We start from the raw sequence: 23,057 nt of genomic DNA on the forward strand, positions 1-23,057 counted from the left end.
CTGTGTTTGCTGTGTCTGCTTTGTTTTCCATTTCCTTAACGCTGCTCGCGCGCGGGGTTAAGGTCAATGCAAAGGCGACAACAGATGGCGCTGCCACGCGGCTGAACCGAATGAAAAGCCCCGATTGTGGCTGGGGTAATGGCCCAAGCTAATTTATGCAGCCAACATGTCGTGTACGCAATGTGGTTAGTGCCATGTTTAATATAACGACCGCAACTGCTGTCGGCGAACAAATAATACAATGTCGACCTAATATTACATTTCACAATTCATAAAGTAGAACTCGCCATAAAACTCTAGCTTTAAAGCTATTTAGTTCCAAATGCTAAACTGCTAAACTGCTGTCGGGTCATTATCGACACTTTTGCGATAGTCGCTCGACCCTTTCGTAGAGTTGTCTCTGCCTTTGGGTGCGCAATGTACAGCGACTCTTTATGCAAATGAAGCGTGAAACTGTCGTTGGCAGCAGAGCTGTGCCAAGTGCTGATCCGGCTGCCGGTCCAGCTGTTGGTTCTGGTTCAAGTTGTAGCTGTGGCTCGCCGTCTGGCTGTCATGTTGGCCAACAGATGCGTCCATCAAATAACAAAGAGCTTGTACTCCAGCATGTTAATGCCTTAATCCTTTAAGGCAACGCGCTGTCTGTGCCCATTCGAGCAAGACCTGACTAAACTTCAGTGGGCTTAAAGCGCGATTAAGGCTAACAGCGACTCGTTTAGTTTCCCATTTCCATTTAAAATGATGAATAATCAAGCTAAATGCTGCAACGATTCGCTGCCACATAAATTAAAGCAACAGGGGTGAGAGAAAGGAGAGGGGGAGTGCAGGTGCTGCGACTGTGGCCACAAAATGCTGCCAAATTGCAGCCTCATTGGCAATGCAGCCAGAAATGTGCCAGCGGCAACATCGTTGCCAAAAATATTGCCACCAAAAATGTTGCAGAGTTTTCTCGTTAGTGTTTCCGGCTCACTGGCCCAGCTCCACGTGCCCCACCGCACCACTTCTTGGCCATGTTTCGCCCGTTTATGATGAGCCATGCACTGATGTCATAAGGGCCAAAAGCTAGCTGCAAATAGTCGACAAGGCTGGCCTGGGCGCCAGCGCCTTGCATAATTAGTGCAATTGACGATTTTTGGCTGGCAAAATTGCAAATGAGCTTAACTCAGATATGTATATATGTATGTCTGTGTGTGTGTGTGTTTACATGGTTTGTATAGATTATGTGAGAGCTGCAGGGCATGCAATTATTTATGCTGCTTTAATCCAGGCTCGGTTCTTTTAATACATTCAGAATTTAATAAATTATAGCTACAAAATATTTATATGAATTTGGCATATTTATTGTGCGAAAAATACCAACGAAACATTGTTTAAAAATATTCTAATCAAATATGCCACTTGACGTTATCCAATTAAACGCAAACAGTTCGCAAATTCCCAGTCGAATATTTTTAGGAAAATTCACAGATATAACAATAAATAATATATAATATAACACAAAAGGTAACCAAATGGAATGAAAACATGCCAGCATGAAATGTATGAAATAAAATCCCAAATATTGCATATATGACTATATATATAAATACATACATACATATGTACACATATTCACATGCAGCTAAGCACTGAAGTAGAGCGATGATATCTGCGTGTGATTGTAAATAAAACCAAACACTATAAGCGATTTTCACTGGCAGCGCAAATAAATTTTTATTTATTGAGCTGCGTCGCGTTCGCTGAGAATGGGGCACGTGTGGGCGGGCATGGATACGGATGTGGATACATACGGGCATTTGTGCTGACAGCCAGGCATATTGCATGGGTTTATATGCATGATCGAGTCTGGGTCCCTCTGGCGCTCGGTGACAGCCACAAAGGGGGGCTGGGCCCGACATGAATTTGGTTAAAGCTCTTGTCAATTGCCGCTGCAAACTGAAATTTTGACGAGCTTTCAAATCTCTGCCTCTCGCACTGCTACGTGCCTTGCCATGAACAGTGCTTAGAGTGTGCTAGTTCAAGTTTAGTTTGATATCTCTATGGATTCATTTTATAGCATTTAGCAAATGCCATCTGTCATTAGCCTTAACTCTGCTGCGCATAGGGATGTGGGGGGGGGGCCTGTGTTTCGATTGTAAACAAATAGAACGTCAGCTGAATGCTAAACATTTTCTTTGGATTATTTCTTTTCGCTTCAAATTTGCAAACATAGAGCAACAGCAAATAGCAGAAATTGTGTCAGCGAAACTGTTCAATATTTCTTTCGCGTGGGCAGCGACAGTTTTCCAAAAGGAAGCGGCGAAAGGCGCCAATTTCTGCGGCAGCCAAATGTGTTTATTCAAATGGGCAGCAGCAGCGGCAGCAGGAGCGCAGCCAAGTCAGCAATGGGCCCAAAAGCGGGTAATGTAGTATGCAATGAGTACTAAATAAGGGAAAAGTAATCGGACTAAGAAAACTTATTATACATGAAAAATAGCATACATATGCAGTAAATTCGATAATTGAAACAACTCTAGAAAGTTTACTCTCTTCTTTCACTCGTCCTAATGTGACGCTCCTGCTTTGCTGTCTATTGCGTTAGCTGTCAAATTTTCTAAGAAAATATATAACAATATCTGGCTTGGCTTATGTAGCTGAATATAAAGACTAAATTAGATTTTAAAACTGAAGCTGAATTCGTGACGATATCAATTTGCATTTTATTAAAACGCCAACGACAATTCCGGACTTTCGCTTGGCTTTCTACATTAATCAAGCAGCAACAGAAATGCCGGGGCGTTAGCCATGAAAATATATAATGTCAAGCAACATAAACCAGAGAGCTCCAAGCGGAACTTTCGCAAAAGGCAGCTGTTTTATCAGCGTTGTTTTATGTCAACTGTTTGCGTTCTGCTATAGAGGCTAGCTGGCATTTTGATGTCGCATCTCTTGTTCTGCACATTTCTAAATATATATATACATATATATATATATTCGTCAGACGGTCTTCAATTGAGCACGTGGACGTACTGGGTTCAATCCCATGGTCAGCAGTTCTCTGATTTTACGTGCGAATGACTCGCACGCCCACTTTCTCTTTATCTGTTGACAGCCTGACAAAATCAATCTCAATAACAAATTTGTCGTATACGTGATTTGCTTTGTGGCGCCCAATGGCAAAAATAACTAGAGCATCTATTAAGACTTGAATTATTTGATGTTGCCACAATTTGACTAGATTTATTTTCAATAGGTTTTTATTTCATTTGATATTCGTGACTAAAAACTAAATAGAGCAGCTATACACACTTTATGTATAAATGTTATATTGTAGAATTTTATAAAATTCATTTTCAATATATTTTCATTTTATTTAATATTTGTGACTATTCCTCATATAAATTGCTATCCTATATTAGTAGTATTAGAAATTCCTATTACCAAAACCAAATATTTAGTGGGACATCTGTCTAACCACATGTCCAGCACACGTCCCACTCGCCCACAGCTCAGCCAAACTATAAAACTCGCCAATTTATGTAGCGGAAGTGCAGGCTCGAGCACCACTGTGACCAACAGCTGACCCACATCTGCGTCTCGGATGTGGAGCACGTCCAGCGCAATTTGTTCCTTTTTATTTTTTGTCTGTGTACCTTGGAGAAATCTGCGTAATGACGATGGCGGCTGCCTACTGGCCGCAAACATTGTTCATTTCTCACCTGGACGCCAGGACCAAAAACCGTTGAGCTAGACTTTTTCTATTTTATTTAATTTCATTTTTTTCTCGCTCGCTTGGGCGGCTGGTAATTTTTCTTCGTAGCTCGGCGTCTAAGCGCAAATTAATTAAAAGCAACAGCTGCGACGCCAGCGTCAAGGGGACGCTTAAAAGGTCGACCGAGCAGCATTATAATTTAATCATAGCCCAGCTGTAATTAAAGCTCGTACCGCGCGCGATCACAGCTAAAGCGCAGCTCGTACAATGCGGCGCATGAATTATTTATTCGCTACATCAAATGATTACACACAGCAGCAGAAGTTCCCCCAAATGTGCAGTACGAAATTGTTATACAGATTGCAAAGTGCAAAATTAATTATAACACAGCTCAGCTCGTGAAACTTTGCAGTTGCAAGAGGCAGATGCTTCTATTTATGTTTAATTACATTATGCACAAAGCAGAATTCAAAATTAGCTCATTTGGAAAGGTCAGCTGCAGCATAGCTTACATAATTAATCGATATTGATGTTAGCGCTAATATGAATTCCTTTGTATATATCGATAAGAATATTGCTTTGAGATCGGCAGCATAACTTATAAAAATAATCGTTATAAATGTCAAGGCTAATATATCGATAGTATAACTGCAGCAATAGTCGATATACTAAAATAAACGATGTCTTTTAACAGAAGTACGTTGAATAATGTTATTAAAGTACTCCATTGTCTCCCATCTTCAGTTTTTGTTTAATTTAATAGAATTTATTCTACTCGCAAGTAAAGATAATATTGGTAAACAGCTTTGCCTTAAGTCAACTTCTTATAATCTCACCCACGCATCGGCTTATGTCTTTTTATATTCATATCTCTGCTCAGCTATTTATAATAATTTATTTTATTTACGTTTTAAAGTAGTAAAGCTTGGTAGCTGCTTGCTGTCATTTGCTTTATGATTTATGGCTTCGCATTCGCCATTCAGACAATAAATTTCGGAAAACATGCATTTGAGAGCATTTCTAGAACATTTACCAGTTATGCCAGCTGCTCTACAAGCGGCTCCTTCGGCAGCTCGGCTACACGCAACAGCCACCTGCCCAAAACTGCCAAAAAAAAAGTAGACATACATACCTACATAACGTATACGCACCGCAACACAAATGTAATTCATGTTGTGCACTGAATTGTAAATAAACTGTTATAAGCTTCCATATACTTAAGCACAGACACATAACACTGAATTGTAATTTACGAATGCCATGTTCATTTGAATTTCAGGTGCAGTCAGAGCATTGAAATGCAAATCGCAAATCAAATTAGGCTTAAAAATTAATAAAGCTCTTTCTTTACCAATAAGAAGAGTATCATAAGATGTACACCTTAAGTACAGTAGAGCCTAAAATTAAACGACCTATTAGCTCTTCTTTAAAAGGCAGCGGCGACATTTATTCGAAGTAACAAAGCTATTCAATTTTCGAAATGAAAGGCAAAAGCTTCCAGCAAAAGCCCAAAAACTTGCCCAGCTCGCAGCTCAAACAACTGATGCTCGGGGCGCAGTTGCTGCATAATTGGTCTGTGTATGTGTGAGTGTATTTGTGTGTGTGTGTGTGTGTGTGTGTTTAGCCCAAAGCTAATGGCAAGTCAGGCACTCACTATGTTGCTCGCACACATTTCCCGGTTTAGGGGCATACGCACACAAACAAACACATTCAAAGCAGCAATGGACTAATGGACGCAGTGCGGAGCGGCAGCTGCCCAAAACTTTCGAGTATTCGTTAGTTGAATTATGGGCGACATTTTCGACGCTTTGCCGCACTTATGCGCTCTTTATATGGGCGGCACGTGCCTGCTGCCAGCATTTAAGAGGTTTTTAACTTTCTTTTTACACGCCAAATGGAGCCAAACAAAAGGGTATACTAAAACTGTGTGCACTATAAAGACTAGAGTTTATAGAGAATACTTTAAATTTCAGCAGAGTATGTGTTAATTAAAGCGCACACGTGCCTGGAATAATTTAGTTAAGAGTACTGAATATTAAATAATATAACTTATCGAGCTCACAAGGATTACAGCTTTTAATTTTAATTGAAATATTTAGTAGGATATTAACTGATGAACTCGTTTTAATAATTGAATACATAGCTACTTATAATCGATTATGATTATCGCCTTTCAATTTGGTTGCTGTAAAGATGCAAGGCTCTGGATATGTCACAGTCGAGCGTATCCCGTTGGCTCCTTATTCGCATCCTTGACTGCACAATAAGCTCAGTGCTAAAACTGTCAACAAAATTGAATGAAGACCTGCTTAAAACTGTCAATTGCTAAACAAGCGAAAATTGATTTTCGCACAGCTGCTGCAAGTACGGAGGAAGTGCACTTCGCTTGCACTTTACACTTTTTCACTAATCTTAAATTTATAAAAAATAATCAATGGACTCTTTTTTGTGCCAATTTGACACGCGCTTGACTGCGTCTTTTGTTTAATTTGTCATTGTTTGAAATATTGAAGAAATTGCGTTTTGTTGCCTTTATCTTGTTTGACGTCGTGTCCTTTGAGCCTTTTGTTGTTTGTCGCCTGTTGTTGATTTCCGCTGATTCGGCACCTGCTGCGACTGTGTGTGTGGCATCTGGCATGTGGCATGTGGTAAGTGGTGGCATGTGGCGTCAAGAGAAAGCCAGAGCTGCGTGGCTGCTGCGAAAAGATAATTAAAATTTATATTGCTCAAAACACAAGGAGTCCTACAATTATGGCAATTGCTATGGCATAATTAATTAAACGTCGTTTCTGTATGAGTTGCTTATTGCTTATACGCCGTGGTATGCAGGCTACACCACGATGTTGCGTGTTACACCAAACACTCGTTCGGGCTTCTCTTTATTGGCAATTTGAAATTAATGAGCTATTCAAGACGTGAATAATGTTCCGCTACCAATCATAAGTGGATACTCCTTTACGAATACATTGTGAATATTCATTGTAATATATTAGGGAAATAGAAAATAGAAAATGATAAGGGAAATGCCCAAATTGAGTTTGCGAAAGGATATTTAATGTTAAAAGGAAGTATAAATTAAGCTCAAACTTTTAAGTTTGTAACACGGAGAGGCGAAAGGCTAAAACGTATTTCGGGCCATAAAAAACAACCAGAACAAGGTGAACCCTAAAAGTGTGGGCCACGAGCCTCCAATGATCCGCACTTTAGTAATGGCTATATAAATCATAAGCCTATTGACTTGCTTGACAGCCCACGGCCCACTGCCCCGCCCTGACCGACAGCACTCTGATCCCTTTTTATGGGCTGCGCAACATTAGAGCATTATTTGGGGATGCGGCACGACTCCCGGGCTCATTTTTTCGGGAGCCTATTTTAAATTGCGCCTAGTATTTAATGTATAAGCGAAGCACGTCGTCGAGTTATAAAGCACTAACGTGCGTGTTTGGTCAGGAAACCGATGATGCGAATAGAATGAAGGGATAAAGTAAGTCCTTCACAGCACAACAGAACAAAGTACAAACTTACAGAGCTGGCACTCAACAGCATTTACCAAATGGCATTCGCATCTTAGCGTTTATTAATGCACATTCCGTATTCCGATTTCTCGCGGGACACCGAAACTTTCATGTCCAAAAATAAACTGAATTTTATAGCGCACTTAAAAGCGCTTCAAAGTAATTGAAAGACCTTCAGTGGGCTGCATGGAAATCAACTCAAATTGTCAACCTACGTAACATTTCATGTTTCGCTACCGCGATGGACCTTTCCACTTACTACACCACAGCAGTGAGACCAGCCGTTGTGGTTCAGTCTCATGCAATATTAAGTAGCGCCTCCTGCAGCACATGTTGCTGAAAAACATTGAAGACATAAGCTGAAAAACACATTCGCCAGTTGAATCATTGTGAATTGATTTCATACAGTTTTCTTTTTTTTCATATTTATGAAAAACATTTTAATTTTTTCTTCAAGCAGGCAAAAATATTTACTTTATTTTTATATACATAACAAAAACAAAATGAATTTGCTTACATTCAATTTTATTTATTCCATCCACAGCGCTCCTGCTCCTTGCCTTACTAATCTACATCGTATGAGCTATATTAGCTAATTAAAGTCACTAAAATTGATGTCTTAAATGCCAATTAAATGGCCACTTAGCCAAAGATTGAGTGCCCACATACATATGTATGTATGTGTGTGCCTTGCTTAAATACATAAGTGGATACTAAGCAACTAAAGTGCTTAATTATGATTGAGCAGCAGCAACAAGTGAAGCGAAGCAGCAGGCGCTAGGAAAAGCAAACTTGCCATAAGCATCGGCTGTTGCAAGGCACAAACGAATGAGGTCACGTAAATATTTTAATTTGCTATTAAAGTATGTGCCGAACGAAAATGTTGCCTTCTGCCTGAAGATGGCACTGCAGACATAATTTTCCATGAACATACACGAACAGAAAATGTTGCTGCTGTCGTTAACTGACTAATGTAAATGAATGTCTGAGTGTGTATGTTAGGTTTCTTTTTTTGTCTGTCTGCTGTAATTGAGCACTCGGAATGTTGACAGCCAACTGGGCGTATGCGTGACATGAGCTGGAAATACCTCTATCTCAGTGTGCTTGGCCATGAGCATGATCTGCTCGGTAAGGAGGTTGATTTGATTGGGCCATATGCCTGCTAATGACAACTGACCTCGGTTGGCCATAAACTGCCCCAGCCATATAGAGGGTATATACCTCGAGCTGTGACGAAATGCTTTGTTAACTCGCTTTCATGTGTGTTAAGTGCGTGTTGAGCATTTGTCAACTTCGCAGCAGAACAGAAATATTGCCAACTTATTGATTTTCAGTGACAGGGCACATCAATAATGAATCGCATCACAATTCATGGCTGAGAGCATCACAACAAAAGAACTTTAAACAAACAAACAAAATACACCGAAGAACACTTTCCATTACTTTCTAATTTTATGATTACTAACCATGACGGTTTGGAGCACTTCGATTGAACTTCTGCCTCTGCTGCTCCAAGTTGTGCGGCATAAATATTTGATGGCTTTGCTCTCGAGTGTATTACGTATGTATTGCTTATATTATCAGCAGCTTAAATGTATTCTCTCTGTATCATGTGCAGTAATCCGCTCGGTAAGCAGCTTTCCGCTCGAGTCGCCTTATCCTACTTTAATAATTACAAACATTCACACATTCATACATTCATACGCCACGTGGTACGCAAATGGCAGATTCATTAGACAGGGTTCACAAGAGATTTTACGACGCGACAAGTTTTTATTTGATATTTTAGCGGGTGCCTGATAAATGCTCTGTCGTGTCATGTTGTATGTTATATGTCGTCTGGTGGTTGGGTGAAATGTCACCTTTGCCAGTTGTTAGGCAGCCAACACGTGCATGTCACCCTCCAGCAGCAATTTATGTGCTGTCATGCTGCCTGCTCGCAGCCAACTGAGCCTTATGCGCTTTTAATATGCCATCAATGAGCCATCAAAAATGCGAAGCACATAAAATTCACAACTAATTAAACGAAAACAAACAGATTCGAGCTGCCAAAAAGTTTGTCAAGGCGCCGCCAATGAAATCGAAAACTTAGAGGACAACAAAGAAGATGAAGAAGCTGATTCCAGGTATATTTTACATAGATAAGTCGCAATTTGCTACTGCGTCACAGCGTTGTGGGCGTGGCATGACAATGAATGCGTCGGCGTTATCTGAATTCGTTCGTTGTTAATTAATTGCGTAATTAAGTTTTATTGTTGGCCAGCTTATCGCAGCATCTTAATGGCGTCTTGCCGCACAGTTTATATACCCAAATGGGTTTTAAAGCCCTTTGAGTGCTGTCAAACTTTGGTGTACCCAAATAGAAATGATGGCCGCATAAAATTCAACATAATCTACATTTCCGCAGAAAATGCAAAGGGACATTTTCATTAGGGTAAATCATAGTGTCACGAAATCAAAAGCCAAAAAGTGTCAAGCAGCAAAAAGTTTTAAGGTCACTAGCCCTAAGCGACGAGCACAGCGATATGCGTGTGTGTGTGTGTTTGTGTGTATGTGTATGCATGTTGTGTGCAGTCAGCTGAAAGTGCAAGCACAGATACACACACACACACACACACAGAGAGAGAGAGTTGTCTGGCCTTGGCTCTGGTAAAATTTGCTATGCAGGGTTTTTCAAACACACGAGACCAAACGAAGCGTTAGCCAGTGTTGATTAATTCAAAATTATTCAAAGCTTAGCTCACACAAATGCGCATTTCAAATACACCTCTCGAACATAGTGCGTAGTGTCAAACTAAGTACTGAGCGAATAACAATCGACTACAATTCCAAAAGGTTTAACAAACTGCAAGGCAGTGCAAAGAACTCACATGCTGGCCCACTCTCTCTCTCTCTCTCTCTCTCGCTCTTTGTGACTCCCACGCAAACGAATATGCTAATATTCAACTAAACAAGGAGGTGGAGGAGAAGAAGGAGCACGATAAGGATGACGATGACGAGGACAACGTCAACTGCACTGCTATAATCATGTGCGCCATTGGGCATTCAGCGAAATGTCCACTTAAGCCAGTCGTTCATCAGCAGCAGTCGCTGTTGCTGCTGCTCTCAAATTTAAATTGCAATTTGGCATATCGTCGTCTTTTTTATTGTTGTCAATTTGCATTGGGCTGGCATTTGAGGCAAGCAAACTGGCTCAGCTTTGGGCTCCTAATCACATTTGGTGCGCTCTGCTGTCAGGCTGCTGATATGTGGCTTTTGGTCAGCTTAAGCAGCTCGTAAAAAAAGGCAAACCAAACCATAATCCCATTTGCCTTTGGCTACCATAATGAGACCAGAAGTCCTGGCCAATTGTCAACGTGTGTTTTTAGACAGGCAAATATTGTTAATTGGGGGAGTAGATGACTGCGATATAGTCTGTAGTTATTATAACTGAGGTGAGCATGATATGCATAAAGGAAATGACATACAAATGGGCATACTAATTTATTTATATTTAAATATTCACATAAGTTTATCCCACATATACCCATATACCCCTTTTATTTAGTCTAAAAAGAGTTCACAATAGGAGACTCTGTTTTTAACAAGGCAAATATCATTAGCTACTAAGCTGCATTTCTATTTGGGTCTAAACTGTTTGAGCCGTAGACAAAACCCACAAATATCATCAAAGCGAGCCAGCTTTAAAGCTGTAACAGGCAGAGAGAAGGACAGACAGACAGTAGGACAGACAGCCATGCCAGTCTCTTGCTCTGCTCGCAATCATTCGTAAATCCTATATACAATGCGGGACTTTAAGCAGTAAATCCGTTACCCAAGGCAACGCTCGGCTCAAGACATAAATCATATGTGTTGTTGGGCGATGCTAATGCATAAATATGTGTGTGCTTAACCGGGCCAGCAGCTGCAAGAAGTATGACTAATTGCTTTGCAGGCAGCAGTTGGAAATATCAACTGAAATAACGGCAAAGATATTGTAAGCTAAGCTAATTATGAAAATTCCAGTTGCTGCTGAGAGAGAGGGGGAAGGGCATCAAATTATGTGCTTGTATGTAAAGCACATATATTGGGTGATTCCTGAGAGCAGCAATTTGCATATTTATTGTGTACATTCTGCCTCAAGTTTAATTAAGCTCGCAATGCAATTAAAAAGTAATTCCTGCTGAGATGACACATTATCATTTGATACACTTTCACATTATCAATGGAAAAAGCTTAAACAGCTGAGCTCTGCTAAGTCGCTTCCTTTGACTAATTAACGCCTCGAATTTTCAGCTGCGTCACATGTGCCTTAATCTGGCACAGCCGACAGCTTCAGCTATTCATTATAAATTTACAGGCCAATTAATTGGGATCTGGACAGCGCCAGCGTCTCTTAAATTTCAGCTCAACAAGAGCAACGGCTCAGCTAATCTCAAAGCAGAAACTTTTATGGCCCAAGAGCGGTAAAAAACAACAAGAATTGAATGTAAATTGCTTGACTGCTCGACCGTTGAAAGCACTGAATAATTTTTCGGTAGTTTCGAGTTGCTACTAACAAATACAAGCTTTATATTCTATCGCAATAAAAAACACATAAATTCCGAGAAGTTGTGAATTTGGATTAATAAAGTAGTGAATGCTCAAGCAGCAGAAGAACAGCGCCAAGAGCAGCCAGACAGAGCGAGAGCGAACAAATAAACAACTCTTTTCGCTTTAAGTATGCTTTGTGTGTTTGTTATGAATACGCTTTTGGTTCTGCTTTTGCATTTTGACTCCTTCGCACTAATGTTGCCAACTTTCTGGTTAAAGTTTTTTTTTTTTTTTTTTTTTGGCAACAACCTTAACAAGGACAACAGGAAATCCATTAAAAGCGAAAAGTTCGCTTCATAAATTTACTTAGGCAACTTTCGCTATATGGGGAAATGCTTTACTTTTCTACTGCCCCCCGCAGAATTTTTATGATCAGTTTGCCAAGAAATAAGCAGTAAGCGCCAATTGCTTTAGCTTGGGGCCAGCAAACACTCTAAAACACATTGCAATTTCGCTCTCATTCACATTTCCTCTTTGGCTCTCGACTCGCAGCGGCAACGTTTTAAGACCTTGGCTTAAGTAAACGATTGGCGTACCCTAAAACTGTTGCATACTTTACGGCCGCGGAGCCCTTTAACGAGCCGTGCGGGCCACGCCACTTGCTGTTAACAAGCGCATTAAAGCTGAAATTGTGGTGTATGCAAATTTCGCTGGCTGGCTCGAGGGCCTCCTTAAGCAGCCTTTGACTGGCAAATCTTGGCTGCTTAACATTCGCACTGGCAATGCCTCATATATGTTTAAGCCACTCTTGACATGATTTATGCTCTTCGCTTTTAAATCGATGGCCTTTAAAAACCACAACCTTGTATTCGCTTTTATTCGATGGATGAAAACTTTCTTGTTTTTTCTTTGCAACTGCCCCCTCTGAGCTGTATTCGGTTTGTTCGCACTTTTCAGTATCTACGACCTGCCCGCTGCCCGCTGGCCTCGTTCAACCATTCCGTAACAATTTGCGCCATGTGTTGCACATGTTGTGGATCTGCGCCTGAGGCAACCATCGTGCAAAATCCCATTTATTTCTGAGTATTTCTGGCTGCATTCACAGCATTGCAAAAAAAAAAAAAAAAGAGATATGGAAATGTTAGTAAAATCACAAATGCGTAAAATAGTGCAACAGTGCAAACGGAAAACTTGCAAAAATGTTAGATGAGAATCGCATAGAGAACACCCTAGTGCAAAGCAGCTTCATACTAACTACTCAAGTGCGGAATATCTATAAACTCTCAGCGATTGAGTAATTCTGAAAATCAATTCACAGGAGAACAACAACAGAATCAAATTGTGTTAGATCAAAAGAGTGTGAGTGTGTGTGTGTGTGTGTGTGTGTGTGTGTGCATGGGCGTGGCCATTTGCATAAGCTGCATAGAAGGCCACTTTCAAGCTGATTAAAATACAATTCTTAAGCAGCAGACAGGACAATGCGAGGGTCGCATAATTACTTGTCGCATTTGCATATGTGTGGGTGAATTAATTGAATTCAATTAATCAGTGAGTGAGTTATTACAGCTGCCGGCAGATACACCTTATCGCATCTCTGCTGGACTGAAATAACATAAGCTTTAAACAAAACAGCTTTACTTTAATTATGGCTAAAGCAAGCATGTGTATATGCATATATAGTATATATAGTAGAGAGAGAGAGAGAAAGAGAGAGAGAGAGGGAGAGGGAGATAGCGAGATACTAACCATGCAATTAGCCTGTGGAACTGACACTTTTGGCCAGCTCAGCTGCCATTAAACTGTTTGCCTTTGCTTTCATTTGCCCAGCGACCTTCGAAAGCTAAAGCGCGCGTCGACGCGGCCATCAGATATGAAAATTGTAATTTTCCGAGCCAGTGCGATATATGAATGCACGCCTCACAATTCTGTATTGTATATGCGTGTGTGTGTGTGCATGAATATTAATATTAACACACCCACACACACACGGCTGCAGCGTGAATATGAATAAAAGTTGGCTATTGTTTGGATCAAATGAGTTTTGGTTTCTGCTCCTGAAATGTCCTGCAATGTTAGCAATTAGTAGTTGGTGTGCGTGTGTGTGTGTGTGTGTGTGTGTGTGTGTGTGTGTGTGTGTGTGTGTGTGATGTGTGCGTTCAGTCAAGCATGGCCATTCATATATGCGTGTCTGTGGCTTGCGGCATTAACTTTGATTAATCCTTTATTAAGCGCTCGCACACTCCAGGGCTTAAGGCCATGGCAACAGTCCCGTCCAGCATATTAGGCACGGCCCACAGGCCCAGCATAAGCAGCTCAAGCACTTATATAAACAGATGTATGCAATGATTTCCCGATTTACTGGCTGGACGCACATAAGATAGATGGGCAGACGTAAGAGTGAGCAGTACATACCGACTATAAGATACCCTGTAAACAATGTGAATGGCATAAACATGACTTTGCTGGCATTTCAATGATAATTCCTCATATTAGGTCAAATTATTCCTAACAACTATCATTTGTCATGTAATAGCGGACAGAGTTTGATAAATTGTATTTATAGCGCAATGTTTTACCTTAATTGTACGATTAATTTGAGCCCTTTAACTGAGCAGCTGTGTCCTTCGATACAAGAATTATTGTTGTTGTTATGCTTGGCGTTTAATCATGCCGTGGAGCAGCCTTTGAGGGGCCAATGAATAGGCTGTTGTTGTTGCTGCTCCACGCTGGCTGCCGCTCATTAACGAAATTAGCATTGCGCTGGCTCTTAACGATGTTTACTAATTAAAATATTTACTTCGGCAAAGGGTAGCTTGGACCGTCCAGCATTAAGAAAAATCGCTCGCATTTGCAATGCTTATGTTGTTTGTTTTTTCTTTAATTTAATTAAAATACAAGTGGCGACAAAAATAAAAAAAATAAAAAGCAGCAAGAAGTGAAGCAGCTAACAGCCTGCGACAAGGCGTGAAAGATGTCAAGGGACAAAATAAAATTAAAAAAAAAAAATAAAATTTGGTTTCACCCAAATCAAGGCCATCAATCGAGCGGGCAATTGTTTGTTAAGAAGAAGAAGCAGAAAAATAAAGCAGATTCCAACAAAAGGGGCGCAAGTCCTTCAGGGAAGCCTATATAAATATATGTTAAGCTGAACGAGACGCGAGGGGCATTCATGGGAAGTGTTAAAGTTTATCGAGAGCTTGAATTCAGGTTGCCCAGCAGGCGGCAGGCGGCTCGCAGGCGGCGGCAGGCGGCAGGCGGCAGCCGCGCCTCTTTATCGATTTCTCATGATGAATGATGTTGGACGCGGCGCTGTCAATCTCGGATGTTTGCCAAGTTGCTCTCTAACTATTTCTCCTACAATTTCTCCGCCTGTCTCGAGCATTTCGGATTAAAATTGCTTTATTTGTTTTCCTTCGAGTTTTGTTGTTGTTCCTTGGCCAGCATTGATCCCTTGTTACTTTATTGTTCACTGAATTGCGCCTGTCAATTTAAAAACAATATTTACACACCATTTTATAGCATGTTCGGGCTTGTGTGTTGGTTTAGAGTCTTAAGCGATTTACCCACACAGTGACACCCACACTTAGAAGTGTATGAAGTAAACCCAGAGCAAATACTACAAGAGCTGCATATAAAAACACTCGAAATATATTCTGTGGGCGGCATTGTGTGCCGGAGTAGGGGGCGTGTCAGCTGCTTGTGCTGCCTGTTAACGACACGCGCTCATGTCGTCTATATTTCAGCAAGTGCAAATGTTGTTGCCTTAGCTGCTGCGGTTACAGGCGCCTGTCGAGCTATTTATGCATAATCACTTGCGCAAATACCCTAGCCAGGGGTATGCCGCACTCATCAATAAGTATGCCCGACAACAGCGGAGAAAGTAAGGGGAAATCTGCGAATTTCTTCAAGAAATTCATAGTAAATTCGAAGGGAAACAACAAAGGATTAAGTAGGCAGGAATCTCACTAAGAATGTTGACTCCAAAATATTTTGCATGGCAAAAAATGCCTAAGGCAATGAGAATCTGTTAATAATATCCTAGAGCCAAAGGGTAGCTGAGCCTCTTTGTTTGACTTTCTGTTGCCCCAATCTGTTTTTTGTTTTCTGTTTTGCATTTTAAGCCAATAATTCGAATATTTGATGCGATTTGCTATGCGCTTGAATTGTTTATTTTATTTCGGCAACATTTGTTTGCCGCAGCGAGAGATTATTAAAATTGCATGATGACTGCATTTTTGTAGCTTTTCGCTTCTCGCCTTTGACATTTGACATTTGGCCAGAGCTGGCAATCCATTACAGTTAGTGGCAAAAGTTAACGCTCACACAGCCCGTACTGGGTGACGCTGTCAACGACATGCTGAGACATAGCCATGCATGTTGCACTTTGCTAACCTGTCAGCTTGCTAAATGACACTGCACTGCAGAGCAGACACACATGCAGCTGCAGCTGACACCTGGTCGATCCAAGCTAAGGCTACACAAGCAACACCTGGCTGACCACACACACACACAAATAAAATTAAACATGTCACATAAATAGAATTTTTAGTGCGAAAACTAAGCAAACCCAGAAAGTGGGGAAATCAATTTTGCTTACATTTCAGTTTTGATGCCATCTAAATAAAGAAAGCCACAGTAAATAAAACGTATTTAATTAAAAGGAAGTATTTAATAATAAACAAATTGTACATATACCCACTACTTAAAAGCAACGAGGGTAGCATGAGATTGTGAGTATGCAAAACCGTGATAGAGTCATCAATCTGTGTTTATGTATGCATTCACGATATATCCATCAAACTGTGCTTCCATCATTGATTTACCGTCAATTTGATGTGTATTTTTCTACTCTGGAAAATAAAATAGAAAAAAAACAAACTTTGACTAAAAAAGGAAAGACATAAAGAATCACAATTTCCAACTCCACAAAATAATAAGTGTATTTGCTCTAAGTATTTGTTTCAAGTTTTTCTTTTAAGAATATGAGAATATAGTATTTCATCCAATTGTTTCCTGTTACGCATTTTCTCTTACGTATTTGCCCTTCCGTATTTGCTCTTTCTTCTTAAGTATTTTCCCTTACCTATTTCCCATTACGTATTTAGTCTTACGTATTTACTATTACGTATATCCTCTTACCTATTTCTTCTAAGCATTCCCTTCAAGTCTTTAATGCTCAGCTGAACGATCACACAATTTAATTCACTTTACTGCACTGCACTACCGACCCCCACCAGGCCTGGGTGACTGAAGAAATGCTGCAGCTGCAGCCCTTTATATAGGGCGACTCTCCTTCAGACTCTAAGTCACGCTCAAATGGGTCCGACGACAGGTAGCCGAGTCTTAAGTGATCAATGAGAAAACTCTCTGCTGTTGCGAGCACTCAAGCTTCGTTTTACTCAAATATAAATACCGAGTGAGTACTGCTGCATACATGTACAGATCTCAAATGATCTTCTGATCTTTGTCTGTTAGGCAGACAAACAGAGAGGCGGACGAAGACACAGACTGGGAGACAGGCAGAGAGACAGGCATACGAATAAATATATAGAGAGTGTATGTGTTTGCGAGTGTGTGTGTGGGTGTGTGTGTGGGTGTGTTTGTGAGTGTGCGTGTGTGTTTGTGTGTGTGTGTTTCTGAGTGTGTGTGTGTGTGTTTGCGAGTGTGTGTGTACGTGTGTATGTCTGTGCGTGTGTGTGTGTGTGTCTATGTGAAAAGAACCAGAGAACAGGGGATCTCGTAATCCAGCAGTCTCGACTGTAACACTCTTAGTTGCTCTCCTTTTATTTCTCTTCCTACATATACAAATATTCATGCATCTGTATATATACCACCCATCCATCAAATATAAGTCATACTTAAGCACTCAGCCTTTCATCTGCAAATCCGTTACAGAGTGACTTACCGTTCAGCATTTCAGCCATTAAGAACCAATTCGCCTGAGTCGAATGATATGTGCTGTCATTTTTTTAGCTGTTAAATCCTTCCATTAAAACGCCAGCTCACAATAATAGTGACAGAGGCTTTTGCTGTGGCGTCTGTCGAGTGAGTTTCTGCCTGGAAGCAGCTGTCCTTCAGCTTCATTTGTATGTAAATGCCCCTTGGCAACAGCGGCAGGAGCAGCAGGAGTAGCAGGAGCAGCCGGAACTGCTGTTAGAATATTTTTCGGGTGCTGTCAGCCAGCGTGCACAGTGGGACGAGTACTGCCTGAACACACACACACACAAAATTGACTCCAATTAAAATTTTAAATTAGAAAACCGTACGACTACACGCCCAGCAAACAATCTAAAGATGCAAATTTATTTGTAAGCAAAGTGTCGGCTCGTTTCTGTTCTCTCAGTGTATTTATTTGGCCTTGCCACACAATTGTTGCCACGTGGACAGCCTCAGTGTGGCACGTGTAACCGCACTTACTTAAACAATATTCTTATTTATATTGTTATATAGACATTTATGAGCTTATGCTGGGCATTAGTTGAACGCACTCTGGCTCCTGCTCCTGCTTCTGCTCCTGCTCCTGCTGCTGCCGCTGGCTGCTGCTGTCTCTTTGGATTTAGCTGGAAACTTTTGATTGCTTGCCTCAGCCGCAACGCACGTCCATCAGCTGTTACCTGATATGCGCCGTGTTGGCCGAGTGTGAGCAAGTGGGCCAACGCCAACGGCTTGACACAACTAGGTCGCTGCCGTTGCTCCGCTCGCTTGTTTATAAAACTGGTTCAAGGAGACAAGCAACAACAGCTGCAGCAACAAAATGTCGTACTAAAAAATGGTGGCAACAATTTTGTTAAGGGGAGACTGAGAGAGAGATAGAGAGAGAAAGGCAGGCTTGGCATTTCACACTCGTGGCAGTGACAAACATTTAGCGTGAAACTATTTTTTAATGAGCTCCGGCAAATTTTCTACGGAACTCAGTTTTTCGTTTTCGTTTTCGTTTTCGTTCTCCCTAGTTTTCATTTGCGATTGATTTTTCAGCCTGTGGCTGGACACCTTGGGCGCATTGGCAATAGTGGGCGTGGCCATTCGAATGAATTTGGGCCCATTGTTGCGACTTAACAATTGTTGAGCCGGAACATATACGCCCACAGCCAGAAACTGGGCCAACTCATCCAAAATGGCAACAAGCACGCAATTTGTTGCCATAGCCAATTTTGCCTTTGTTGTTGCTGCTGTTGTTGTTGTTGTTGTTGTTGTTGCTGCTCTTTGTGTTTAAAGCAGCTCAACAAAGTTGTTTACATTTTTTATGATGTTTTTGTGCCACATTGCGTGCCTCCATTGGACGAAATACTATTGAGATGTTATTAAGTCTTCAATTTTTGTTAAAAGCTTAAAGTTCTTAGTGGGTCAAAGGCGGCTTAAAGTCGAGTTTAAATATTTATCTACTAAGGCATTTTTTCCTAAATGAAAATGCACCCGAAAGACAGACAATTTTCTGGGAATATATATATATTTATTTTTTTAAAAGCTCTATCCTCAGAATTTTTTATAGTCGAGTACTACCCATAACTTATTTAAAGCCATTAAGCTAGCTCAGCCATGCCGGTCAACAGACAACAGAAAGTCTTATCATTTGCCCAAGTAGCAGCTGTTCCTTTGTTTATCAATCAATTATCAAAACACGTGCGCTTGATATTTTCCAGGCGAATGGATTTAACGGCTAGACTTGAGTTGATTTCTGTAAATAAATGCCTAACAACCGGCCGAATGCAAATCAAGAGAATTCTCAAAATATATGCATATATTTTATTCAAGTGTCTGCTGCCATTAAATGTAGTATAATTTCACAAGAAAATGCGTATACGCAACGTTGCCACAAACGATTCTGAATGCCTCTTGACTTTGGCTTTTTGCCAGTCTCTTGGTTATTCTGGCTTTCACACAGTATTAAGCGTTGTCAACAGCATGTTTTAATTTAACTAATGAATATTCAGAGAGCGGACCACATCAAAGGCAAAACGCTTTTATCATTTTAATGAAACATTGCACCCACACCGCTACCATATAATTTCCATAAACGTCGAGAAATTTAATTACTCAAACGCTTAAAAGATCAACGAGTTATGAGCCATAAAACTGGTTTTTAGCACCTATTCAATTCCCGTGCTGGCCATCGCAGCTAAGACATTTATCATAGTTGCTGGCAAACGACGCCAATTGAATAGTTGACCTGATAAATTGACTGACATTGAGGCTTAACTCTAACTAACGGAGTTCAATGACTTGCCAAGGTCAAGGAATTTCATGTTCCTACTGCAAAGCACTGAGTATTTTCCGGAATTCCTTGAACAGCCTATATTTGCCAATGAAAATGTTATCTTAATTACATTCTTGGCGTATCTTTGATGTTTAGGAAAATAGTCAACTATATTTTCTATTCACGCAGGAAAAATCACAGTCTATTTATGTGTATTTCCCAGCTGAAATTAATTATGAATTAATGTTAAGAGACACAGAAAAATTTCCCATGATCAATCAAAACTTGGTCTTTGGAGTATTTCAACTATCAACTTCGCACATTTTTCGCCTCCTAATTAGCCGTCTGTTTCTTTGGTAGTTGTGTTGGCCAATTTGCATTTTAACACTTGCTGCTGTTGCTTCTACAGCGGCTGCTCCTCCTCCTGCTACTGCGGCTGCTGCTGCTGTCCTGCTCGTGGCTATTATGTTAATTTCTCTTTCGAGCAGCTGGCGCACATTTTACGAATTACCAAGCAGCCAAAAATTCAAAGCCAAGGACTTCCTGGCAGCCGCCACTTCTGCTGGCCTTCGTCTAAGTAATTCACGAAAATTTGCCACAATTGCATTCGAAATTCTAGCCATCAAGCTCAAATTAACACACACACATACAGACACCCACCCACACTCTGCTCCATTAAAAATTTAAATCTGCCAGCTACACGAATATGAAGTTTTGATGGTTTGTGTAATGAAATTACCAAACCAAGTTGAAACAGAGAATTCTGATTGAGTTACATGATTGAAGATTAAGAGCAAAAAATATGTCTAAAGGTCATGTAGTTAATATAGATTTCCAGGAAAAAAATAAGCTACTTTAAATTATATTTCCATCGAATTTAAATCTCATTATGAAGTGAATGAATAAAACACTTAATTGAGTTCATGCGAAACGCATAGTTGCTGCAATGTTTCAAGTGAAATTTAGTTCTCGTCGAGCTGCTTGTAATGCAATGGATTATAATACACATTCAACTCCTCATGCACTTAAAACATATATACTATATTTAAGTCCATAAACTGACAAATTAAATTTAGGCATTCGCATGTTATAGCCAGTGTGTTGAGCTGAGTTTTTGTAGTCAAATAGTTCAGCATGCGTGAGATGACCCAAAATACTTGCATTCCTTTGAGCATTGCCACGAGCAGACCACAAAAGTGAGTGTGTGAGTGTGTATGGGTGTGTTATTGCAATCCTTGCGAGTCTAGCAAATGCTGACAACATTCTCAGCATGCTTTAGTTTTTCGTTTATTTACTGGCAGCGTTCTTTGACTCTATATTACTACGTCAACATTTTATTGTTGTGAAAGTTTATTGACACGCTGACACAAACGCAGAGGCAGAAAGCGCGAGAGAGAGAGAGAGAGAGAGAATAATTTAAAAATTTGCTTTCATTTGCCACACTCAGCCACAAAATGTCAATGGCCACAACATGAAATATGGAAAACTGCAAATCATCGAGTCATGCATGCATTTACAATGGCATTTAAGATACAAATTTCACACATAAATAACGGAAAAGTTCACAGAAAGACAGAGATAGAGGAAGCCTGAGATAAATTGTATGAGAAATGAGCAGCACAAATAATTCCAGGAATTTGAAGCAAACCAGAGAATATTTTAAGTCAATAATAAAATATACTCTCAGCCAAAAATGATGGCCAAAACCAGTCGAGCGTTTAGCTGAGCTAAAACAGCAATTACGCCCAGCAAATTTATGTAAAACATCTGCTAAATCTGGCGTTACGTAAATGCTTTGGCCTTTTCACTGGCACTTTGGGGGCAATTTGTTTTGGCTGAGTTGGCCTTTTGGGCTTGATTGGAAAACATCCGATAATGTGAACTAGTTGAAGTCGGACCATATATCATAATGAAATAGCAACAATCATGATGAAAATTCTGCCATTAGCAGCTACGAATTGGGTCATCAGTTTATCATTATTATTATTTATTATATATTATTTATTACTGTTGCCTTTGATTGAGTTTTGGCTTTTGGCCTGTGAGAGATTTTGTTGTCGCTTCGCACGCAATTGAAATTGAAAGTTGAATATTTGACTTTGATTACCAAGCTAATTAATCAAAGTTCAGATTATGAATATTGGAGATATCACTGCTAATTATTTACAGTCAATAAATGTCGTTTAGCTCGAGAGTTACATTAAATCATATTTTATTAGGTTAATTTATCATAATATAAAAGATAGCTTAAGTCGTTTACTTATGACCAAGGTAAACCAAGTTCTCTGGAAAACTCAAAGGCATCTCGCTTGGCTCATCCTCCGGCCAGGCCGAACTAGAAATAATATTTGGTGTGTATTACATACGCTTACTGGCTAATAAACTATGTCAAGTATCACTTAGATAAAACCTACGAATCACCAATTGTCAGATGACGCCGCAAGGACACTTTGGCGGAGCGCTGCACGCGCGAGGGGCTCGATTCGTGCATGCAACGCTGGCCAAAATGGAGCAATGGGCGCTCTACAAATCTGTGATTGGTCTTAAGAGCTAGCTAATCCTTAAGTACTATAAGTGTAAAGAGAGTGGTTGTAGTTGGGCTTGTGTTTGTGTTTGTGTTTGTAACTGTTGTGGGCGTGCTCAATTTACAGCCACAGCGCATCGATAGCTTCGTCTAGGTCGTCGGCATGGGATCGGGACAAGCGTTGCGGCGTTTTCTGCAGGGACTTCTGTTCGCTGACAACCACCGCCTTGGCCTCCATCTCGTTGCCGCTGAGCAGCACCATGAGCAGCACGCTGCTGCGTCTGGTGTGCGACTCCAGCTCCTGCTGCTGTTGCTCCAGCAGCTGCGGCAGCTGCTGCGGCTGTGACTGATTGTTGCGCAACTTGCGCAGCCAGTCAGTGGCAGGCCAAATACATTTACCGCCCACGCTGCCACGCCGGCGACAGGCGTCCCTTGTAGCTCTCTGGCTCCTGGTGCAGCAGGGGCTGCTGTGTGGTTTATTGTTTCTGACAGTGTCGTTCGGCTGCAGCATTTCAACCACGCAAATGTCATCAGTAGCACCAATTTCGCTGGCGCATTCATCAACATCAGGCGCTGTTTCAGTCATTGATGCTGCTGCTGCCGCTGCCGCAGAGGCCATTGTGG

General features: G+C 40.8%; 2 protein-coding genes across 2 annotated transcripts in view; both read right to left on the bottom strand.

Annotated features, from left to right (window-relative positions):
* LOC6582141 (G-protein coupled receptor dmsr-1) overlaps positions 1–16,933 on the bottom strand; it is a 40,343-nt gene extending 23,410 nt beyond the window's left edge. Inside the window, exons 1-2 of the mRNA XM_032731387.2 lie at positions 16,855–16,933; positions 16,539–16,565 (exon numbers count right to left, since the gene is read on the bottom strand). The gene's annotated coding sequence lies outside the window, so the exon portion shown is untranslated. The remainder of the gene's footprint in view (positions 1–16,538; positions 16,566–16,854) is intronic.
* A 5,164-nt stretch (positions 16,934–22,097) lies between these two features.
* LOC6582142 lies at positions 22,098–23,052 on the bottom strand. Its single transcript, XM_002007815.4, has one exon. The coding sequence runs from the start codon at positions 23,050–23,052 to the stop codon at positions 22,555–22,557; it is 498 nt and encodes a 165-aa protein (XP_002007851.2). The 3' UTR covers positions 22,098–22,554.
* Between the last annotated feature and the right edge of the window lie 5 nt (positions 23,053–23,057).

This window comes from Drosophila mojavensis, unplaced genomic scaffold, assembly GCF_018153725.1.
Source record: "Drosophila mojavensis isolate 15081-1352.22 unplaced genomic scaffold, ASM1815372v1 contig_74, whole genome shotgun sequence".
Taxonomy (NCBI): Eukaryota; Metazoa; Arthropoda; class Insecta; order Diptera; family Drosophilidae; genus Drosophila; species Drosophila mojavensis.

Excerpts from the sequence above, each read along its gene's own strand:
- LOC6582142 (XM_002007815.4), bottom strand. The coding sequence starts at position 23,052 with ATGGCCTCTGCGGCAGCGGCAGCAGCAGCATCAATGACTGAAACAGCG.